General features: G+C 35.9%; 2 protein-coding genes across 2 annotated transcripts in view; one reads left to right on the forward strand and one right to left on the reverse strand.

The window, feature by feature from the left end:
* The window catches only part of LOC134850944 (centrosomal protein of 164 kDa-like), a 556,693-nt gene that overhangs the window by 507,582 nt on the left and 26,934 nt on the right, over positions 1 to 22,177 (reverse strand). The gene's annotated exons all lie outside the window — the stretch shown is intronic.
* The window catches only part of LOC134851915 (ankyrin repeat domain-containing protein 13C-like), a 32,913-nt gene continuing 11,305 nt past the window's right edge, over positions 570 to 22,177 (forward strand). The window contains exons 1-6 of the mRNA XM_063868191.1: positions 570 to 709; positions 5,378 to 5,548; positions 8,297 to 8,500; positions 9,090 to 9,204; positions 9,393 to 9,507; positions 10,256 to 10,488. Coding sequence (XP_063724261.1) covers positions 570 to 709; positions 5,378 to 5,548; positions 8,297 to 8,500; positions 9,090 to 9,204; positions 9,393 to 9,507; positions 10,256 to 10,488 — 978 coding nt within the window. The remainder of the gene's footprint in view (positions 710 to 5,377; positions 5,549 to 8,296; positions 8,501 to 9,089; positions 9,205 to 9,392; positions 9,508 to 10,255; positions 10,489 to 22,177) is intronic.

Genomic DNA, 22,177 nt, shown 5'->3' on the forward strand with positions numbered 1-22,177 from the left:
TTGAAAAAAAGGTGAAAATGGAATAGAGCCCGAATTTATTTTTCTAACTTTCATTGTGAAATCACTTATTCATAACAACTCATAAACCAGCTAGGAAAATTGAAGGCTCTTTTTCCTTTTCCCCCCACCTCACACCAACATGAACTTTATTTTCTAACGAGTAGTTTTACAAGACCAAATATGTTAGCCATGGCCTAATGAGTCTGCATGTCAATTGTCATGACAATTGGACAAGGTGAACAGTAATTTAAAATATAAAAATTTGCAGGTGGGGGTGGGGAAGGAAAAAGAGCCAAATTGAAAATCAAAACTTAGGGAAAATGAAGTGGCGTCTGATTTTGACTTGACGATAAGGAAGACATTTTTTGGGCTGCCTCAACTATCACGTGCTCAATTGGTTACTTTCACTTGACTGACTCTTTGACACCTAACAAGTTGACTTCGAAAAATACTGAAAAAAAACTGAACATAGCTTCTACTTCAAAAAAGCGTAGTTCAATATATAAAAACAACTAACCGAAAAAAAACTCCAAGAAACTTAAGGACTAATACATTTCACAAAGGCAGAAATGGGAGCATACCCGACTAAAGAATCGATTGCCTCCAACTTCTTTGCTGATGCGAAGGAGACTACGGGTGAGTCAGGGGCGGAAGGACAGCCCCCGTCGCCCTCTAGCGGCATCGAGGATTCAATGGATGCTGCTGACAGGTATACTTCATGTAACACGGGCTCTTCTCCAATTTCAATGTTGTTTTACGTGCTATAACGGCTTTATGCGGGATTTTACGATGTGAAGTATGAAGACAAAATCGGTTCACACTAATTGTTAGTTTGTTTCACAATGCCAAATTTCATGAGTTATGACCATGTTAAAATATTTTATAAAATAAATGTGGGGAAAAGTGTGGGGAAATTCAAATGTGGGGGTAAAGATGGAAAAGAGGGTATAGTTTCAACCCTCATAACAACTCCACATCTATGGTTTCATTTACACGCAAAATTGCCAATTTTCTGATTCCATTCGATGTTTTATAAGCTGTAAAGCTGCAAAAAAGCGACTTCAAAGACGCTATAAAATTTTTTTTCTAAATCTAAATAGGTGATGCAAAACAACCTCCTTTAAAGATAACCTTAATTTTAGCAAGATCTTTAAAAACATGATTTTTTTGTAAAAAAAACTTTACACCAAAAAGACTAGTGTACATTTTTTTTACCAGTATACACTTTACCAGAAGCAAGAAGAAAAATTTTAAATACATGAACAAATCAACTTTAAAAAGCAAACATAACTTCATAAAATTAAGAAAATAATTATTTATCGGATTTATGTGAACACATCATACAAAACATCTCAAGCCAATTGACTCTATTCATCAAACTTATGACAAAAAAAATGAATTTTAACCGCTAGAGTTAAAAAACTAGATCATAAATTCGAATAAAGTCAAGTAAATATAATTTTGAAACTTTAAATTTGAAACGAACAAATTATAACGACAATCTGAAACTATTTACTCTAAGAAAAATGAAAAATCAAATTATATTTAAACATTTTTAAAAGTTGTTTAACCTAATCTTTTTTACGAGATTAAACTCAGAGAATTCTTTGTGACCTTTATCAAATTGGAACTCCGTATTTTTTTCTGGTGCTCAGAATAAGGTTTCGTGAAAATTTCATAGTTGGCTATCTTGCAAGATCTTGCAAGTTAACTTCATTCTTGCAAGATCTTGCAAGATAACCTCACTCTTGCAAGATCTTGTAAGATCTTGCAAGATAACCCTCATTTGCAATAATCTTGCAAGATCGACAACCTTTGCACGACAATCGAATAGGGTTTCAAATGTGGCCAATGGAAAGACTGGCCATTTTCCTGTGAACCAGCGTTTTCCAGATCTTTCCTATAAAAACAAAAGAAATAAAAGAATTATTAGAAAATAGTAATTGCGGTAGAAAAGTCAATAATGTGAACTTTTGGATTCTTTTTGCAATTTTTCCAATCCTTTCTTCTTTTCTCGAAAACAACCCTGCCAAACCTGACGCAAACTGTGAATACAAAAACTCTGTGGTACCAACCTTCACTGCCTGAGCGGCTACGCCCTAGCATAAATTCGAATTTTTCATATTTTTTTTATTCTTGTCGGAAAAAAACAGGTTTAATGAAAATGTTAGCGATTGGATTTTCCAATTTTTTTGAGTTGCTTCGAAAAAATGTTTGGTTTTTTTTCAAACATTTAGTTGTTCTCAAAAACTAAAAAAAAAGTTTTCAACAAAGTGGTATCAATGCAAATACCGCCCACTCCCCTGTATGCCTGCATAATTCAATTGTCTCTTTTTACTTTACTTCATTTTCCTTTGTCTTTTTTTTCACCTTAGTCTGTTTATACCTTCATTTTCTAGAGCCTTCAAAAAAGTGTGTGGGTGGAAATTTTGACCCATATTTTTAAAATTTTTAGTTTTCTCAAAATACACCCCCAAATTTAAGATTTTGTTTTCAATCGGAAAGGCACGTTATGGCAAGGTCCGCTGAATAAGCGTCTAAAAACATTTTTGGCTCTTTTTTCCTTTTCCCCTACCTGCAAACTTTTATATTGGAAGTTACTGTTCACACTGTCCGATTGTCATGAAAACTGACATGCAGACTAATTAGGCCATGACAAACATATTTAGTCTTCATAATTAACCTTGCAAAACCACTCGTCAGACCACAAAATTCAGGTTTGAGTGAGGTGGGGGGGGGGTAAGGAAAAGGAGCCCACTTTTTCAACAAAAAAATTATTAATCTCGGAAAAGTTAATATTTTGATTTTTTGACGTTTTTCGATTTTTTTTTTTGCATTTCTAATAGTTTCTTCTTTTACACCGTTGTTTGAAACTTTTGACTTACCTCGAAATCTGAGTTTTTCATTTCCATCAAAGTGAAGGGTTGTGGAAAGTTAGGCTCTTTTCCTCACCCCATCTGCAAATTTTTACATGTAAGTTTGTTGACGACCCTATCCGATTGTTATGAAAATTGACTTAAAGACTAAAAGGGCCACGACAAACATATTTGGTCTTCATAAACAACCTCGAAAAACCACTCGTTAGACTGAAAAGTTGAAGCTCGTATGAGGTGGGGAAAAGGAAAAATAGAAAAGCAGAAAGAAAAGGAAAATTCCATGCATGAGCGGCTTGACCCAAAATTGTTTACATCAAAAAACAATGATCCTCGGAAGGTCAAAATGTGTTTTTGGCTGTTTTTTTTCACACTTTTGGCTCTTCTCAAAAACTACTCTCCCTAATCTAGGAAGCTTCCATTAAAAAGTGGCTATGCCTGGCTTTTTTACGCAATTTATGTATTTGGTGATGTCAAGTTTCTGATTTTTTGATCGTTTTTTCAAATTTTGGCTCTTTTCCAGTTCCCCCTTTCAAAATACCGAGTTGTATGTTTGTTTTACGTTTTATTGCGGCTAAATGCTTGATGTTACGCTGTGACGTTTGAAGAACAAATCTATTCACAGTTGTCATAATGCAATGAAATTTGGCGTGGTGAACAAATTTCATTGCATTATGACAACGTTAAAAAAGTTTTCCAAAATTGAACTTGAAAGGGGGGAATTGCAAAAGAGCCCAAGTTTTTCGAGTTTTTTCGATACAAATTTCCCAAAATCTAAATTTACGGTTCAATCATCAAAAAAAACGTTAAATGGAGGTCACCTGTATAAGCGGCAACATCCAATTTTTCCGACAAAAACATACAGCCCTCAGAAAAGTTAATGATTTGATTTCCTGTCTTTTTTGTAAACTTTTCAGTTCTTTCGAAATAAAATAGTCTGATATCAAGGGTTTAATCAAGCCAACAGTCTGTGGGAAGACATTGTGCATAAACGGCTGCGCCCTAAAATGCATTAAAATGCATTAAAACGCGTCAGTGTGAACAAGTGAACAACCTTTCACAACCTTTCTTATATGCAAAAGGCCGTGTGAACAATTTTTGAACAGCTTTATTTTGAAACTTTACGAGGGGGTGGGAAACTGGAAAAGAGCCGAAGGCTTTTCTCAAATACTACCCTGCCAAATTTGATATTAAAAAAATGGGTGCTACGAAGTGAGTGAGCCGATAATCCTGGTGATTGTTTTCTTCTCGCACGCAATGTTAAGGTGCGGAAAAATAAATGCAATCAATCTGCTACAGTTCAGATAGGTTCAAGAGTCGCCCGCCCCACCGCTAAGCTCACTCCTTTAATCCGCTTTTTTTTGGGTGGATGTTGTGAAGCGAAAAGTAAACAAGAGTAATTATCGCTTACAATAAATTTGTCTGGTCCTGTTTTATTGCCTGAACTTGGTTAAGCTCAAGCGACTTTAAATTATTCTCTTGGATTGATTTTTGGCTGAATTTTTACTGCACTGGTGTTAAATGATTGCGATTGAAGTGAGATAATGAGTTTTTTATGGTTTCGACACTTATTTATGAACGTAATTTTATAAATGGAATGTTGCCGATCGAAAATTTTGACGACTTTTTTTTTAGGTCGATCAGATTGATTTTCCGAGCTCTCCCAAAGCAGTAAAAAGACCCTGTTTCGGCCAAATTTTCAGCGCCGTAGGCAATTTTTTGAAAAAACAGGTCAAAAAAGCCGTTTTTGGGCACTTTTTGGAAAATTTTGACAAAAAAAAACGCGTTTTTTGGCGCGCGCTCCCCCTCAAAACTAGTATATATTGGCGCCAAAGGCGCCTTTAGAAAAAATTTAGGGTCGGTCGGCCAAAATTGGATTTCTTAAAAAGTACCAAAGGGGGGACCCTTTGGGTTGGCAGGGGTTCGAATCCCTGAGGGAAGGGGGGCGTCCGCCCCACCCGCCCCCCCCCCTAAATCCGCCCCTGGTTGAGTGAATGCATGAATGCATGAATAATTTGGGTTGAGTCAGTTGAAACGGACAAAGCTTGAGTTGGGCACAGACAAACACCAATTTCTCCAGGTGATACCGTCAAAGTATAACTAGTTTCGAAACTTGGTAGTTTGAGTTGCACACAGTTAGCTTGTGTTGAACACAGGCAAACACGTTTTTTTTGGTCGAGTCCATGTTAACATAGCAAGTTCGAGTGAAACACAATTGGTCCCATTTTTCTCCAGTCTAGACAGTCGAAACATTAAAAGTTTGGATTGAGTCGTTTTAAACATAAGTCGAACACCTCAAACATCAGTCGAGCGCCCAGCGGTTCAAATTGGAATATTTCTGGTCAAATTAACTGGAATTATCTACGTTTGATTGCCAGGGTTTCAACATAAAACCACTACCCTCGGTCCGGTGATGTCAGTCGCCAAAAATAGTTTGTTTTGCGAGCTAGATAGAAAATCTCAGCAAATTATACTTTTTCAATCATTAAGACTGTTTTTACCAGGAAGACGCCAACCCTGTGGAAGTCTATGACTACAATGGCTAAGACAGGGTGGACCAACCTTACCAACGACAACTCCCCCCAGGAGCTGGAGAATGCAGACCCATACGAACTGAACAGAGACGTGTTCGACAACAACATGGAAAAACTGAGGAATGTATGGACGAACGACAGGTGAGACCACCACGTGACTAAACTCAATTAAAAAAAAACGAGTGTTTTAGAAGAAAACAATTGATACTAATTCTACTACTAAACAGCTCCTTATCTTGATTACAATAAATGGAGAGGAGATTTTCATTTGTGGTTTTTTTTTCTTCTTCCTCGAAAATCAATTTCAGGTTTTGCGTCTTGTGATATATCATTTAAGAGCCCTTTCAGTCGATGTTTCCGTGATTTGGCACTAATTAATTTAGCTTCAAATAATTTTGGTCAGCTTTGAGAAAAACTGGACTGATTTTTTTTCTTCACCCAGTTAAAAGCGAGTGATTCAGCGAATCCGTTGTTGCCGAAATTACCAACTAAGCTCGGATAAATTCTTGTTTGATTTATTAAACAGGTATTATGAAAACGTTTTTTTTTTTCCCATATGAGATCTGGTTTTCTTTTTTTTTTTTTTTTTTTTTTGAGACGCTTTTTCGAAAAATTCGCTTTCCCAAAAAACTACCCGTCAGATTCTCATAAAAGTGGTACCAATGCATTCAGTAGCGTTTCACCTACCTGCCTGCATGAAATTTAGGGCAATTTTTACCCTACCCCACCCCCTACGGTCTTAGAAAAGCTTCACAACTCGGTACTTTTTTCACTTTTTGCCCATTTTTTCGTAATTTTTCGATTTCCTCAAAAACTACCCGTCCATATTTGGGATTAAGGGTTTAATCGATAGACCAGGTTGTAGGAAACTCCCATGCACAAGCGGCTGGTCCCTAATTTGCTTAGGGGAAGAGCTATAGACTTAGGAAAAGTCACTTTTTTGATTTTTTTGCATATTTTTTCGGAAATTATCGATTTCCTCAAAAACTACCCATCCAGATTTGGAATTAAGGGTTTAATCGATAGACCAGGTTGTAGGAAACTCCCACGCACAAGCGGCTGGTACTTAACTTGCCTAGGGGAAGAGCTATAGACTTAGGAAAAGTCACTTTTTTGACTTTTTTGGCCTTTTTTCAAATCTTTCCGATTTCCTCAAAAACTACCCGTCCAGATTTGGGATTAAGGGTTTAATCGATATACCAGGTTGTAGGAACCCCCCATGCACAAGCGGCTGGTCCCTAATTTGCTTAGGGGAAGAGCTATAGACTTAGGAAAAGTCACTTTTTTGATTTTTTTGCCTATTTTTTCGGAAATTATCGATTTCCTCAAAAACTACCCATCCAGATTTGGAATTAAGGGTTTAATCGATAGACCAGGTTGTAGGAAACTCCCCCGCACAAGCGGCTTGTCCTTAACTTGCCTAAGGGAAGAGCTATAGACTTAGGAAAAGTCACTTTTTTGACTTTTTTGGCCTTTTTTCAAATCTTTCCGATTTCCTCAAAAACTACCCGTCCAGATTTGGGATTAAGGGTTTAATCGATAGACCAGGTTGTAGGAACCCCCCCCCCCTACACAAACGGCTTGTCCCTAATTTGTCTAGGGGAAGAGCTATACACTTAGGAATAGTCAATTTTTCAGTTTTTAGGCCATTTTTTCAAACTTTTTCGATTTCTTCAAAAACTACCCATCCAGATTTGGGATTAAGGGGTTAATCGATAGACCAGGTTGTAGGAAACTCCCCTGCCCAAGCGGCTGGTCCTTAATTTGTCTCGGGGAAGAGCTGTATACTTAGGAAAAGTTTTTTAAAAAGTTTTTTGGCATTGGAACAAAGATTCAATATACTTATTGTGTGTATTTTTTAGACAATGGAATCCGCTATGCTTACGTTTTCTCGCTTTTGCTTGGTGCTATTGGCTTTGTGTTGAGTTTTTTTGCATGGTTCGAAGAAGTCCAACGAGAAGTTGCACGAGTTACGCTAGTTCTCTTTAATCAGGTCGGTTTGTTCCAGAACGTTTTTGTGATGTCAGTTATATTCAACATATTATAGTCATATTTGCAATGCTTGGACAAAATTTAATTAATTCGAAAATTAAAGAGTCGTTAGAAAAATGAAAAATACTTTATTTCATTAATGTTAGCTGGTTTGTGAAACACACATTTCACTTAATTCTAGTGAATAATTATTCACATTGTTGACGCATTGTGCATATGATTTTATTTTAAATATATTTAGCATGTAACCATGATTGATACGGTTTGCCTTGTCGCACTGTGAAAGGCCCGTTTAATTCACATCACGGTTGAAAACCTCATGAAAACTTTTTACCAAAGCGTTACCAATGAATGCATAAGCTTCTCTTTCACTTTTTTTGCGTAGGAAGGGCGCTATCGACTTGAGAAACCTGAAATTTTAAAACAATTTTAAAATAATCAATATTAAAATAATCAAACAGGTCTCTCCAGCTTTCAGCTGGGCCCCTAGTTTTTTTTGCACAAAAATAGTCAGACGCTCAATATATTATATTTTTACTGAGTCATTCCGCTTCAATTTCATTGCGTTTCTGCCAGCTTTAACCCTAACCTCGGCTCTATAATTCAGAAAAAAATGATTCTGATTCTGATAATATAATACTATAATGGCGAAACTGATATCATGCGTTTAATCGAGGCACCAGGTTGTGGGAAGCTCCCTGTATAAGCGACTACGCTTTAAAAATTGTCAGAAACTTGAAACGTTGTGAAGCCATATTATTGAATATTTGAAATTACCCATTTCATCCCGAATCAGTACAAGTTAATAACATGTCAAACAGGTACCTCCAGCTGCAGCTAGGAGTTAGAGGCCTAGTTTTACTTAGTTAGAAGCCCCTAGTTAAATAACTTTATTAGTTGCAGGGACAAGTTAAACAGCAGCCTCAAGATCCACGATGTGCATGGCCTCTCCCCACTGCATCTGGCGTTCCGCATGGGCAGACTGGAGTACTTGAAGTTGTTTCTGGACAAGGCCGACCCCCAGTTCTTCCACATATCCACCAAGGCCCCTCCCCCTTTGAGGTGGACAGTGTTGGATGAGGCTGTAGTGCTGGGAAACAGGTACTTACGAACAGATAACTAACAAAGAACAGATACCCCCCACCTAAACTAAGACTTATTGACATGGTTCGATTGCTATGAAATTGGCATGCTGACTAATTAGACTATTCTAATTTCCACAGAAAAGATCAGGTCAGGTGTGGTCTTTCTGCATTACCTTTCAAAACTGTTAACTCCACTACAAAAATGATGCTTATGTTTGGAGGAAGGGTGGGAGCCTATCAAACTATTAGCAAAAAATGTAGCAAAATATGAACTTTTTGGCATGTACTTTATTTAAGAAACGTAGTTTAGTTTACAAAAAAAAACATCTTGGGTTCTAAAAATAAGTCAAGCCATCAGCAGACAAATCTATCGGTCTCTGAAAAGTCTGAAATGACTGATTGTAGCAGGTCGAGACGGTCTGAAAAAGTTCAGTCGCAATAGTCTCATCACAAAACCATAACCTTGGGAAGTTTGGTACCAAAATAATGATAGTTAGTTTTTTCTTTTTTTTATAGCCACCAAGGCTATATTATCAAAAATGACCATCAGCGGTATATTTCTATATATGGTTTAACAAAAAAGAGGAACCGTGTATTTATCACAGGGAATTCATCAAAGCTGTACTGAAGCTTCGAACCAAACACTCTTCGCAAGTTGCCGATGACAAGTGTCCGTTTGCAGAGAAGGTTCTGGACGGAACTAACGACGCTTACTTCCAGGTATCACAGTTCAAGATAGTGTTTTAATTGCAGGCCATGCTAAAATCTAAAAAGTAACAGTTATCCGGAACCGAAGATTTTAAAAAAAATTATTTTGAGTGTTAAAATTGGTTAGCTTACCAGTTTTTTAACCAAATTTGACTCTTTTTCGTCGGTGAGATCCATAAAATATCACATCGTTGTTTCAGATCAAGTGGCGAGTCAAGTCGTGGATTCCACTGGTGTCTCGGTTTCTGCCGAACGACACAGTCACTGTGTTCAAGAAAGGGTCTTCTATTCGACTGGATACTGGGCTGAGCTTGGGCCAAAAAATTGTGAAACTAAAAGGGAGCGATGCGTTTTCTTTTCTACAGTAATTTAAAAATCTATAGAAAACTTCGTAACGAACACAAACATTAAAGAGTAACAAGCTGTTAAGTTCTTTTTCTTAAAGAATTGTTACTTTCATTATAGCTTTCAGATGATATTAAAAAATCCCGGGTCAAAAAATAGATAGTTAAAAGTCGAAGTTTGCCGAGAAAAAAAGCACTCGTGCTCACATATTCCGTCACGAAAGTCGGAACAAAACATAAACAAAAGAAAAGGACATCTAATTTATATCTAATGAATCAGCACCGACTGAGAAACGCTCAACTCTTTTCCATCCTTTTTTTAGAGAATTAAATTTATACTGTAATCAGTGATTTTACAATGCTATGAATGAGGACCAATTATGCTTAGAATATAGTAATCAGTTCACATGTAAAACTCCGTTACAATCAGGCAAAGCTACAGAATTCTTCTTGTAGATTTTTATTTGGGGGAAAGAGGTGAGAGAAAATAGCAAGCAAGGAGAAAAACTCCTTTTGTTGTTCATCGACTCCCTTGGATTACCAATTAAAACATTATTTACTATTCTATAATTTACCATATGAAACTTACCATTTCATAATTTAACATTTCGAGTTTATAATCTAAAAGATTCACCGTTTTATAATCTAACTCCCACAATAAACTGTTCGAGTTTATAATCTAAAAGATGTATCTCATCACTCCGTATACAAAACTACAGGCCACACAACGATTCTCTACAACACGGAAAAGTATGGCAAAAACTGCATATTGGTGATCGACCGAGTTCGCAATCTGTACAAGAAAGAACACTTCGACAAAGAGCCAACTGACGAAATGCTGGAGGAGAAGATTACTGACTTGTTGAGCAAACCAGTTGAGAATATTAGTTTGTGTTCCAAGGAGGTTAAATTCGCAGCTGAGACAAAGAGGGGAAAACTGAAGTTTGAACAGGTAAATTGTGTAAATTTGCTTTCCATTTTTTTCACCTCGCAAAATCAAATACAAAAACTAAAGGTTGATTTGAGGTGGAGGTATAAACAAAATTAAATCCCTTTCCGTCGCGTTCCTTTGATGCATCAGAAGGTCCATAAAAGTTTCTCAACAGCTAGAAAACCGGTTTGATAAGATTGCTTTTTAGGCCAATGAAACTGAAGAGTGAAATGTCACACTTGATATTGATTTATTTAAAGCGTAAAGCCTATAGTAGTTTGTGATAGTTTATTGTTTTGAGTCTCGAAGACAAGCATGGGGGAACCGAGGGTTTTATAGGCAATATTCAAACTTTTCAAAAACTTCCTGCCGATTTCAATTTCAAGGGTTTAATAAAAGGGACAGAGTGTAAGCATTTTTTCACCAGTGGCTTCATTGTGGACCGTTGTGGGCGAAAGAAAGTACAATTTTTAAAAGTTTGCTTGTACCCGATCTGAAAACAACGGTTGACTCAAGTTTCTGGAAACCTCCCAGGCAATTTTTTTCGACCTACTAGTTTTTAAGATAATTTTTTATCCACGAGGGATAGGACCAACATACGAGCTGTACAGCTCATCACGGCGAACCGCTGTTGTGCCCCTGCTTAAGAACTACATGCAATTTTTTTTTTGGTTAATTTTCTGGGCTGGGTAATGTTGCCTCACCCTCAAGCAACGAGCACGGATCATGGTGGGCCTCGAACATCCGACCTTTCGATTGAGAGGCGGAGACGTTAACCACTTCACCACTGCTCCCCAAAGACGTTGAAAGACGTTTTGGACTTGAAAAATTTCGAATGTTTGGCTTTCGAAAATTTCTCTTCCAATTTTGGGGTTGAATGTCCAACCGAAAAACGGGTTATATGGACCTTCCTTGAATAAACCGCTGCTCTCAAATTTTTGTAACTAAGCCGCTGTGGTCTTGGTATAATTCCTCATTTTTTGAAGTTTTCACTCATCTCAGAAACTACCTCAATCGAAGTTTTTCAAACTCTTCAATTGAAATAACCAGTTGGCGAGCTTCCCCTTAATAAAACGCTTCATAATATTTTGGTTGGAAAACCGTTATTGTTCCGACTTTCGTAACGAAAGTAACGGACTATTTGTGCTCGGGTGGTTTTTTTTTCTTCAGACAAATTTCGACTTTTTAACTAGCAATTTCTGACGGAATTTTTTTATATCATTCGAAAGCTATTGTTGTCCTGAGCTCAAATTTGAAAAGATATTTTTACCTGTGATCATTTTTTGTATAGTTATGGTGGTTTGAAGATTGCCATTTTGACCAATTCGGGACAATTAACGCGCTACATATTTCGCGCTATTAACACGTCAGCGGAGATTTAACCCCTCCTAAAAATCGATTGAAAAAAGCTTTTTGCCATAATAACTTTGTTACTAGGAACGAAATCTATCACTTTGTACTTTATATGGCGTGTGGGAGGATGATTTTTTTGTGTTATTACTACTCAATATACCTTAAAAGGCAGTCGGAACATCTAGGGCTTCGCCCTGATACTGAGTTATGACCGAAGTGTATAACTCATAGAGTAATTTCGGATAGGGTACACCGTCTGCTCGTCACGCTATCTTATTTTCGGCCGGATAGATTCGTGCAACTTCTTAGTCTAATACCGATCCTAATCTTACTCTTATACTTACTAGTCTCAGGGTGTTTAACTAGTCTCTGCTAGGCTCAATAGATTTAGGGTATACTGGTTTGTTGCGGCTGCTGAAGTTCTCTCGGAGAGACAACTAATTTCTAAGTTAAATTCAAATCTCTCTGGTGCTGAAATTACAAGTAATTTCAGCACTTACAAATAAGTGGGTTGTTAGTTAGATGGATCATGATTGGTTAATATTAAATACTTTACAGTGGTAAAATATCTAATTTATCCAATCATAAAATATAGTTTAGATCAGGTTCCACCCATCCGGGTTTTACAGAGTTTTTTAGAATAGTCTTTCTGCAATTCAAAGGATGGATGATGGACGTTGGTATTTGGCGAACATCTTATTTCTTCTGGGTTTTCTTATTAGAGAAGTCCCAGATTCAATCGTTGTGTCTTCTCAAGACAATGACTGGGTTTTCGCAACAAACTCAAATCTGATTTCAGAATGGTTGGCTATGACAGGTTTTTCCGTTTCATGTAGAGAACTTCTTTTGTGTTTGACCTTGTCTGGGAATGAATGGAGATTGTGTGTGGAGGGGATGCCTGGTTACTCGGATCTGTACGTATACTTGAACATCGAGGTGGTCATTGGTCTAGTTCAATGAAGTCCTTTTCTGCGAAGTCAAGTCGTACTCTAAATCCTTTGAGTTGTGATTGTGGGCGGCATATTGATTGTGGTTGGCCATTCTTTTTCGAGTGTAGTGGGTTCATTTTGTCTTTGGATGTTCGTCTTTGGTGTTGTATGCTGATCTATATACTGCAAGGTATAATTTACATTTTATAAAATTTTTATTAGTTTGGTGTTTAATTATGATTTCGGTTAGTTGTTTTCACAAAAACTTTTTGTTTTAGTTCGGTTATTTTGAAGAGTTACTCACCCTTGAGTAGCTCTTATTAAAAATAGGAGTGTGGTCACAAAGCGTGGATGTAGCACGGTGGGTTAGGCCGGCTATAGAGCATGCTCAGGACGTCCTCTTCTGGTGGGTTAGGCCAGGAGTGGGAGTATGATTGCATGCGGTTTTTGTGAGAGGTCCTGTTATGTGACAACGTTTTATGTTGGGTTTGTTGTGGTGTTTCTTATGTTTTGTTGGTTGTGTCCTTTTTTCAAAAATCAAATTGTTTTTGGTATGGGTTTGTCTTTCGACTTTTTTGTGTTTTATTCTTTCTTTCTTAGACTTTATAATAGTCTTCAAAAGAATAAATTATCCAGTTTTAAACTGGGTTAATCCGGTTTGGGTACCGTTGGTTTCCTTTTCTTAGTCATGCTGTTATTCTATGATTTGTGGTGTTTAGTAAGCTACGTTGGTTAGTGTTGTTTAGTATATAATTCCTTTCCAACCGGGTTAAGGGAAAGTTTGAAACGTGTTATCTTGTGTTAGAGCTGTTGTGTGTGAAAGCTTGAAACTGAAATTCATTATTTTAAACAATTCTTCGTGGGCGAGCTGTGCGAGTGTGGATAGAATTTTTGTGCGAATGAATGGAAATATCAAAAGGTTAGTACTGCATTTTCGTTTTTATCAATTTATTACATAGAAATTCAAATTTACTGCTAGTTGTTGGGGAAAATTAAGTTACAAATTTTCATCATTATTAGATTTACTGCATTTGGGAAAAAATTTATAAATTAAATTACTGCATTGGTATTATTTTTATTGAACTGTTTGGTGCAAAAAATTAATAGAGTTTTAAACAGTTTGAAGAAGTTTTCAATTTTTATTTTCTTTTGTGAATTTTTCAGATGATCGTTGGATGAAGGCTAAAATTCTAAAGAAAACATGAATAAAGAATGGTTAGTTTCTAATTTTAATTTAATTAGTTAATAATATGTATAATTCATATTTACCTGTTAGTCGTCGGGGAAGAAACCGTGGGGGAAGATGTCGTGGATGAGATCTGAAGTTGTTAGTAATTTAGCTAAGATGCGGATGATATTTTTAGTTTGAAGCAGTGGCCAAAGCAATTGAAGTGCTTTAATGGTGGTTAGTTCTTCAGTGCCAACTGCAAACTCATAAGGTGTGTTTTGGATTAGATTATATAATTTGTGATTGAATTTAGTGTTGTGGATGAATTCAAAAATGGGGATTTCTATAGGTTGAACAAATTTGTGTGGGAGAAGGAAGGGTCGGGATTCTTCTGCGTTGAAGGTCTTGGTGATGGGACAAAAAATATACATTTGGGTTATGGGATCATAATTTCGAAGAATACCATGAAGGTTAGTATCTTTAATGCAATATGTGAAGTTAAGAAAGAATGGTGAGGTGTATTTGGAATTGATGAATTGAAAACGGTGGTGTGGTTGTCTGGAGGGAGTGTGTAGGTCGAAGTGATTTTGGATAAAACGATAATATGTATATGTGTGAGTTTGTTTAGTGCGCAACATAATATCGTGTGAGCAGTGCAGATCTCTTTCATGCGGTGCAAGGAAATGAAAGGTTAGTGAAAATATTTGGAAGCGTTCTTTAAAACTTTCGTAGGATTGCGTGTCTATTAGTGCTTCTGAGATGATGTGGTCAAATTTGCGATCAAATATATTGAGTGTAAAAACATATGGTGTTTTGATGAAAAATTTTTCTGTGATTTGTGGGTTAGCGAAGCAGTCGTCGTCTAAGAAATGATCTTGGTTAGTTCTGATGATGTTATGATCGTAATATTCTAGCGTATATTCGTTAGCTCGGGGTGCAGTGTATGTTTTTAGTGATTTTTTATATCCTATGTAAGTAAATTGTCTAGGTGTTAGTGGTGTAGTGAGTCGATATAGCATGTCCTTATTTCGTTCTATATCGATGTGAGTGTTAGATAAAGGTAAGCAAAGGGGATTAGTAAAATGATAATATGAGGTCCAAGGAAGGGTAGGCATTAAAACGTGTTCGTCTACAAAGTTACGTGTTTCGTTAGTGTCGTGAGGGGTGTTTAAGGTGTATTGTGGAAATGAGGGTAAGGTGATAGCTAAAAATTCTTTTGTATTAGTGTGATTTGGGTGATTTATATATTCACGGGCTGTTCCTGGTTTTGCTGGGAAAGGATGGTTTGGGAACTTTCTTTTAAAAGTGCGGTAAGCTCTATTAGTGCTGAGTGAAGATTCGGTAGATGTGGATGATGGTGCTAATGATTTGGTATAAATTGAAGAGGGTGTAGGGGTAGGAGGGTTGGATGAATCTATTGTGGATGAAATTTGGTTTATGGTGGGGGTGTCAAGGTGGTAGGGTTGTTGTTGTAATGTAATAAAATTATCTAGTTCTGGGGAGATTTGGGGGGTATCTGGAGAATTGGATGATCGGTCTGAATGATATGAATTATAGGTTGGAGTGACTTGGGAAGCATAAGAGGGTGTAGAATTGGTGGGGACAGGGTTATTTGGTAGCATTGGTTGAAAAGGGGGTTGGGAAAAAATTGAGGGGTTGGTGTGAAAATTATTGGATGGAGATGGCTCAGAGTCGGCAAATTCATCGGGGGTTTCAATATTCGGGTTATTGAGTTCTGATGTGGAGTATAAAACTGAGATGTGTGAATTAGTACCGGAATTCATGCCTGATGTTACATTACTGGTCGCGAAATCGGGTGGCGGGAAAGCAAAAAGTGGTATTATTGTAATTGGAGTAGTGAGGTTGGTTGGATGGGAATTTGAACGGTGTAGGGATCCAAGTTGTCGGCTCATCGTGGGCTAAAAAAATTATTATTTTGAGACTGAAAAGCGGTGGTATGGGGTTGTTCTATAATTTGTTCATAGGTATTTTCATCTTGTGAGTGGTGTGTCATTGTATCTTGGATGGGACTTTGTGATATGGTTGGTCTAAAATTTGGATTATGTGTTATTGCTAAGTTTCGAAAATTACGTGGGACTAGGGATAATGGATGGTTATGTGGTAGGGGTGGTAACTGTGGTGCTGTTGGCGTTGTGTCTACATTGTTATGTTCTTCGTCGTATGTGTTCTGTCTTGTTGCTATTTTTGTGTTGTATTCTTTTATTTGTGCATCTAAAAGAATTTTGTTTATTGATGTAGAAAAAATTCCAAAAAATCCTGCAAATAGTATGCGTGCTACACTTGCTTGTCTATTGACTTGTGTGTGTATAGCACATGTGTTATAGATTCCTTTTAAGAGTGAAAAAAGAAATCCAATAAAGTTAAACATTGCGTATAAAATAGTCAATTTTTCTAAGATGTAATAGGGCCATCCTAGAAAATCAAGAATTTCATTCTTGAGTGTAACAAAGCTAAAAATATTGATAGGTGATATATCTTGGGGACGGTATTTTTCACCGTTTAGAAATATATAATCTTTAATGTCTTTAAAATATCCGCTATAGTCTTGCGTATAGATGTCTGCAAATCCTGCGGTTTCGGCAAGTTTGCGTAAGTTTTGGTCAATTGATTGTCTTTGTATTGTGTCCATTTGTGTTAATAATTCTTGGAATTGTTGTGTTCTAATGTGATGTTGAATATCTGATTTTGAGTATATTCCTATTGATTGTAAGTCCATATTTGGGTTTCGAGCGATAGCGCGAATGCTTTCTGGTGAAAATTTTTTGAGTGATTGCATTAATGTGGGATATGGGGTGAGAAGGTAATATTTATCTTCATCAGGGTTTAGTTGTACTACATTGTGGCTATTTTCTGATCCACATGGGACTGCGGTATCCCAGAAATAGGTTCTTCTTGAAAGTGTGTCAACGAAATGTACTTTATTCTTATAAAAGATAGGGATTCTTTTATAGCATCGTTTGTCTTCAAAAACGTATAGTGGTGATACTTTTTTGGTACAAGTATAAAACCATAAAATGTTTCCTTCGTAGTCTAAAAAATTTGATCTATTTCCTGATAGTAAATATCCTGCGTAGGGTATTTTTAATACTGCTAGTGCAAGTGATTGTAATATTTGTGTTCTTTCTAATTCGCATAGTTGGTGTAGTGTTTCTAATTCGGAGAGTGACATTTCTTGAAAAATTCGGCTAATTGTGTAGTCTAGTTTCATATCTAAGTGAATATCATAGTGGATATTACCGAAATATGTACTATTCATTAGTGATAGTTCTTGTAAACGTGTACTTTGATCGTCTTGGGGCTTTAAATGTCCACCAGGTTGACCTGTATTTTTTTGAAAATGAACTGGTATGTATGATGTTCCTTCGTTTAGAGGATGACCTGTTGCATATGGGTCGATTTTTACTTTTCCAGTGGTCATGTCGAATCCTTTTTTGTATTCAACTAATATCTCGGAGTATTGTGTTTTGTGAAGTGGATTTCTGTATTTACATGCAAGTTCTGTTTCTTGATATATTTGAAAACGTGTCAATTTATTTTCTATATTGTCTATGTTTCTAAAATTAGAACTTAGTTTTCGTGATGGATGGACTTGTTCATATGGAATTGATTGTATAAAATATTTTTCGTGAAATTTTATCATACGAGCGTGTATTTTTGCTACTTGAAATGTTGTACATGTGTCTTCGGGGAACCAAACAATTTTTGCTTGTGTTCGTGTTGTAGGGTCACAATAGCCTTGATCGTTTTTACAAGGTAATCGAATTCCTTGATAGATCATTGTGTTGTCTGATAAATCGCGTGTGAGTTGTATTTTTTCGAGTTGTATTTTCCAATCAAAAAACATGATTTCTTGATATCCTTTATTTTTTGTGTCTGCTTTGCAGTTTGATGGGTCATTTATACCAATGTGTGGTATCCAGTGTTTATCGTGTATATCATAAGTTAATCTTCCGTGTGCGCCGTTGTATGGGTATTTTTCATCTAGTTTTACATGTCCTTGATATCTTTCAAGTTCTGCTTGATGTACAGAATCTGCAAAAACTTGGAAATATACTAGTTTTCTATCTGTATTTTTATTTCTTGTGATATTTAGTCTGAGTAACTCGTTTTTACAATCTTCGGGATTGAGATGTAAAAGTCGTTCTATATTACTCTGGTAGAATGATTCATGGTCAAGTCGGTTTTTATTTCCATTTGAAACTTGTGAACAATGTACTTTCTTTTCAGAAAAGGTTGCTGTGAATTTATATCCTATAACTGTTGTTGCTCGGGCTTTTGAATAAAGTGTTGCGATTACATTTGTAGTTTCTATGGCTTGTGGTTCTGTTTCGCATTGTGATACTTGATTTATTGCATATTTGTGTAGTGTTTTTTGTTCGTTTTCTTCACAATCGTAATGTGTTACTAATAAATCTTGGGGTCCTGTGCGGGGGGAAGGGTTTATGTTGTCATTTGAGGTTATTAGAAAAAGGAGTTGGAGAAAAATTAAAATTTTTAGAGTATACATGTGTATGACAATCCTGAGTATGGGTTATAAAATGTGATGTAACCAATTGTCTTTTTGGTATAACTGTCGTATTTGTATATTACTTCAGTTGTTATAAATGGTGGTGGTAGGGATTGAGCTGTTATATTTGGTGGATTTAATGGATAGGGATGTTGAGTAATGTTGTTTAATTTAACCGTGATTTCAAATTTTAATTGTAGACTATTTTGTTGGAGTATTTGGATGTTATGAGCACGAATGTCTTCGTGAATGTCTTGTCTACACTGTAGTCTATTTAGTGCCCAATTGTGGAGTCGGTTACTTTCTAGGTGTTGTCCAAATAATGGTGGAGGTGCTGTGAATGTATTCCAGTCTAGTCTTAAAGGAATATTTGTTGATGATTGTTCTCGATATCTAGCGTCGAGGTTATTTGGGAAATTTAAGTTAAAAGGTGGTGGTGAAATCTGGCTTATTGATGGTGTTGATGGTAGTGATAATGTTTCTGGTAGTGATGAGGATGTTGTTGTATCCGTAGAAATATCTATTGGATCATTTACTAAATTTAGTTCACCTTGTGTGAATGAATGTGTTGTCCAATATGGTAGTCGTGATGCTTGGTTTGGGGGGTTAAAGGGATTTTCACGTATTTGTTCAGATGTTGGTGTTGAACCTAAGTAATCTGATGGTAGGCTTGAGGTGCTACGTTGTGAAAGAAGCGTAGGGGTTTCTGGCAATATACCAATGGGGTTTTCTGGAGTGTTTTGTGATGGGGATTGAGGTATATCAAAATGAACTCGGGGAGTTTGAAAATTTCTGTTTCGTCGAGGATGTATAATTTGTCTATTTATTTCGACTGTATTTTGGTTTTGACTAGGATTTCCTATTCTACTTAATTCTTGTGGTAGTGTTGGGTATAAGTTATATGTTGGTTCGCTTAGAGGTGCTTGTCGTTGAACTGGTTCTAGTGGTTCTGATAAGCGAGCGTGTCGTTCTTCAAAGGTATATGGGTTATCTTGAAAAGAAATTCGTGTAGATGTTTGGGGGTTTTGGGTAGTTGAAGGTGTTGTTGGGTTATCTTGGGATGATGTCGGTGAAGACTGACTATGTGATTGTTGGGTAGCAATTTTTGATAGCTTTTTTGGTCTATTCTTTTAGTGTCTTTTAGTGAAAAAGTTTATGTTTATTATAGTATTCTTCTAAAAAAAGAATTAGGAGAATTGTTGCTAGGGCGAATGTGATGATTGCTTTTTTTATACATTTGCATATTGTCAAGATGAGGGATGATAGAAATAATATAAAAATTACAAATAGTAAAAAAATATCGGTTCTACTAAAAATGGTTCGGATCATTTAGATAAGTTTTGTGAATCGTACCTGTGGATATAGTCAATAGCTTTTGAAAGTTGGAGGTATAGTTCAAATAGGGAATAGAAAATTAAAAAAATATTGCAAAAAATGATTAAAATTATTACAAAAGATTCAAAGATATCAAAAAGAAATATTATAAAAGTTTTAAGTATCGTAAAAAATTGTTTGAGGTTTGTGATAATTTTAGTGACTGATTGAGAGAAGAGCATTTACAAAATGACTTCTTGATCGAATATTTGTTGTTGTTTGGGGCAATTTTCAAGTGTGGTCGGATTATTTATTGGTTTTTTGACAAGTGGGTTGAGTTTTGTGAAAAATTGTTGGGGGCAATTTTTATGGTGATCGGGAGGTCTTCTTTGTCTTTATTTTCATTTGTCAAATGATCTGGGGTATTTTCGAGATTTTTATACTTTAGGCTAATTAAAATGGTCGTTCTTTTACTTTAGGCTAATTTAACATATTTGTTTGGGGGGTATTTGAGGGCTGAGTTGGGGAAATATTGTTGATCTTTGGTTTATTAGATAAGGGCGGGTTATGATATTATGGTGATATTTATTTTAGTTGTCAAGTTGGAGTGGTTTGCTTATTTTTGACCTGGAGGTCGTAAAGTTATAGTTATAGATATGCCTGGAGTTTAATATCGTTCGTCTAGTTGGTTTGTGTTAGAGTTAGAGAAGGTGACGGATTGGATGAATCCTATTGGCTAATTATGAACTAGAATCGCTGCGTGTTTGTCAGCATTTTATTTTGAAAAATGAAAATTCAAAATGTTTCAAAGGTCTAAGATTGTGAAATACAAAATTAAAGTTGTTTTTGAAATTCGACTTTCTTTAATATTTTAGATTGTGGGATGAATAATTTATAATTTTTACGTGGTTGATTTCTAAGTCGTGAAAACTCTCTATGTTCTGATTTGTTGATTTGTTCTTGGGGTATTATTTGTTCTGTCATTTTTCTATTTTTTCTTTCTTTTTGAGATGTATTTTGATCTAGATTTTTTGTATTGTTTTTTGTGGTGGTTGATTTTTTTATTTGGTTTTTGAGGTGAAAATCTTTTTGTTCCTTTGTTGTATTTTCTGTATGTGGGTTATTTTGAATAACTTTTAAACCTGTAAAGGAATATAATTGAGTTAATTCGCGGAGTGCGTATTCTTTTGGATAATAAGGTAATAGGTTATTTCGGTGTTGAACGATTTCTTTTTTGTCTGAGTCGGTGATTTTATATGTGACATCAGTGGGTTTTGCAATTATTTGGTATGGTCCTTTACGAAGGGGTTGTAATTTTTAGAAATTCCTTTTTGAGTATTAAAATTGGGTATTAAAACAAATGTTCCAATTTTTAAATCGGAGGCTGGTGTAAAGCGTGAATTTATTTGTTCATTAATGTTTTGCCTTTGTAACAACTTTTTAGTTACTTTTTGGTAAATTTCATTGTGTTTTTTATCTCTGTTTAAAATCCATTCGGTGTGTGTACCGGAGGCTAATTTAAGAATTTGTGGGTGATGAAAATGATCTTCATCGTGTGTATGTAAAGGTAGGTTATAACAAATTGAGTCTTTATTTGGTTGACAATAACCTTGTGCGTTTTTATGAGAGTTTGCTGTAAACATTATTGGTTTGCGTGGCTTTTGATTAAAAACCATTTCATATGGTGACATTCCTAGAGTTGTCGTGATTTGTGAATTATATGCTAGGGGAAATAATTTTACATCTGCTGACCATTCAGTATATCTTGTATCATTTCCATTGATGATACATCTAAGATATTCTTGTAGTGAACGGTTCATACCTTCGACTAAGCCGTTTGTCCAAGGTGCGTGAGATGTACGTGGTTTGTGTTTGATGTTATATAGATGACATAGTATGATGATTTCATTATTGATGAATTCTGTACCGTTGTCTGTAACTAAAATTTCTGGTAGTCCGAATTAGCTATCCAGTGTTCATAGAGTGTTGTGTAAGCGTAATAAGCGTTACAATGTGGTACTGGGTTAAGTGCTACATAATGTGTAAACGCGTCAACAATTACCATAATGTAGGAGTTTCCTTCGGATGAGGGTGAAATTGGTCCTTTTGTATCAAAGGAGATACGGTGGTTAAAGTACAAACTTTGTCCTTTAAAGTCTTGTTTTTGTGCTATTTGTTTTTGATTTGGATAAGGTTTATTTAGTTGACATACTATACAATCATTGCATAGTACTTTTATCCCAATTGGTGCATTCGGGAAATAAAAGTTTTGTATGAAATTTGAATATGTTTTCTCTGATCCAGAGTGTCCTTTAATATTTTGTGTATGTGAAATATTAAAAGCTATAAGAATCATACTTAAAGGGAGACAGGGAACTGTTGATTCATTTAATTGGTATTCTAGGAGGTCTGTGTTTT

The sequence above is a fragment of the Symsagittifera roscoffensis genome, chromosome 7, assembly GCF_963678635.1.
Source record: "Symsagittifera roscoffensis chromosome 7, txSymRosc1.1, whole genome shotgun sequence".
Taxonomy (NCBI): Eukaryota; Metazoa; Xenacoelomorpha; order Acoela; family Convolutidae; genus Symsagittifera; species Symsagittifera roscoffensis.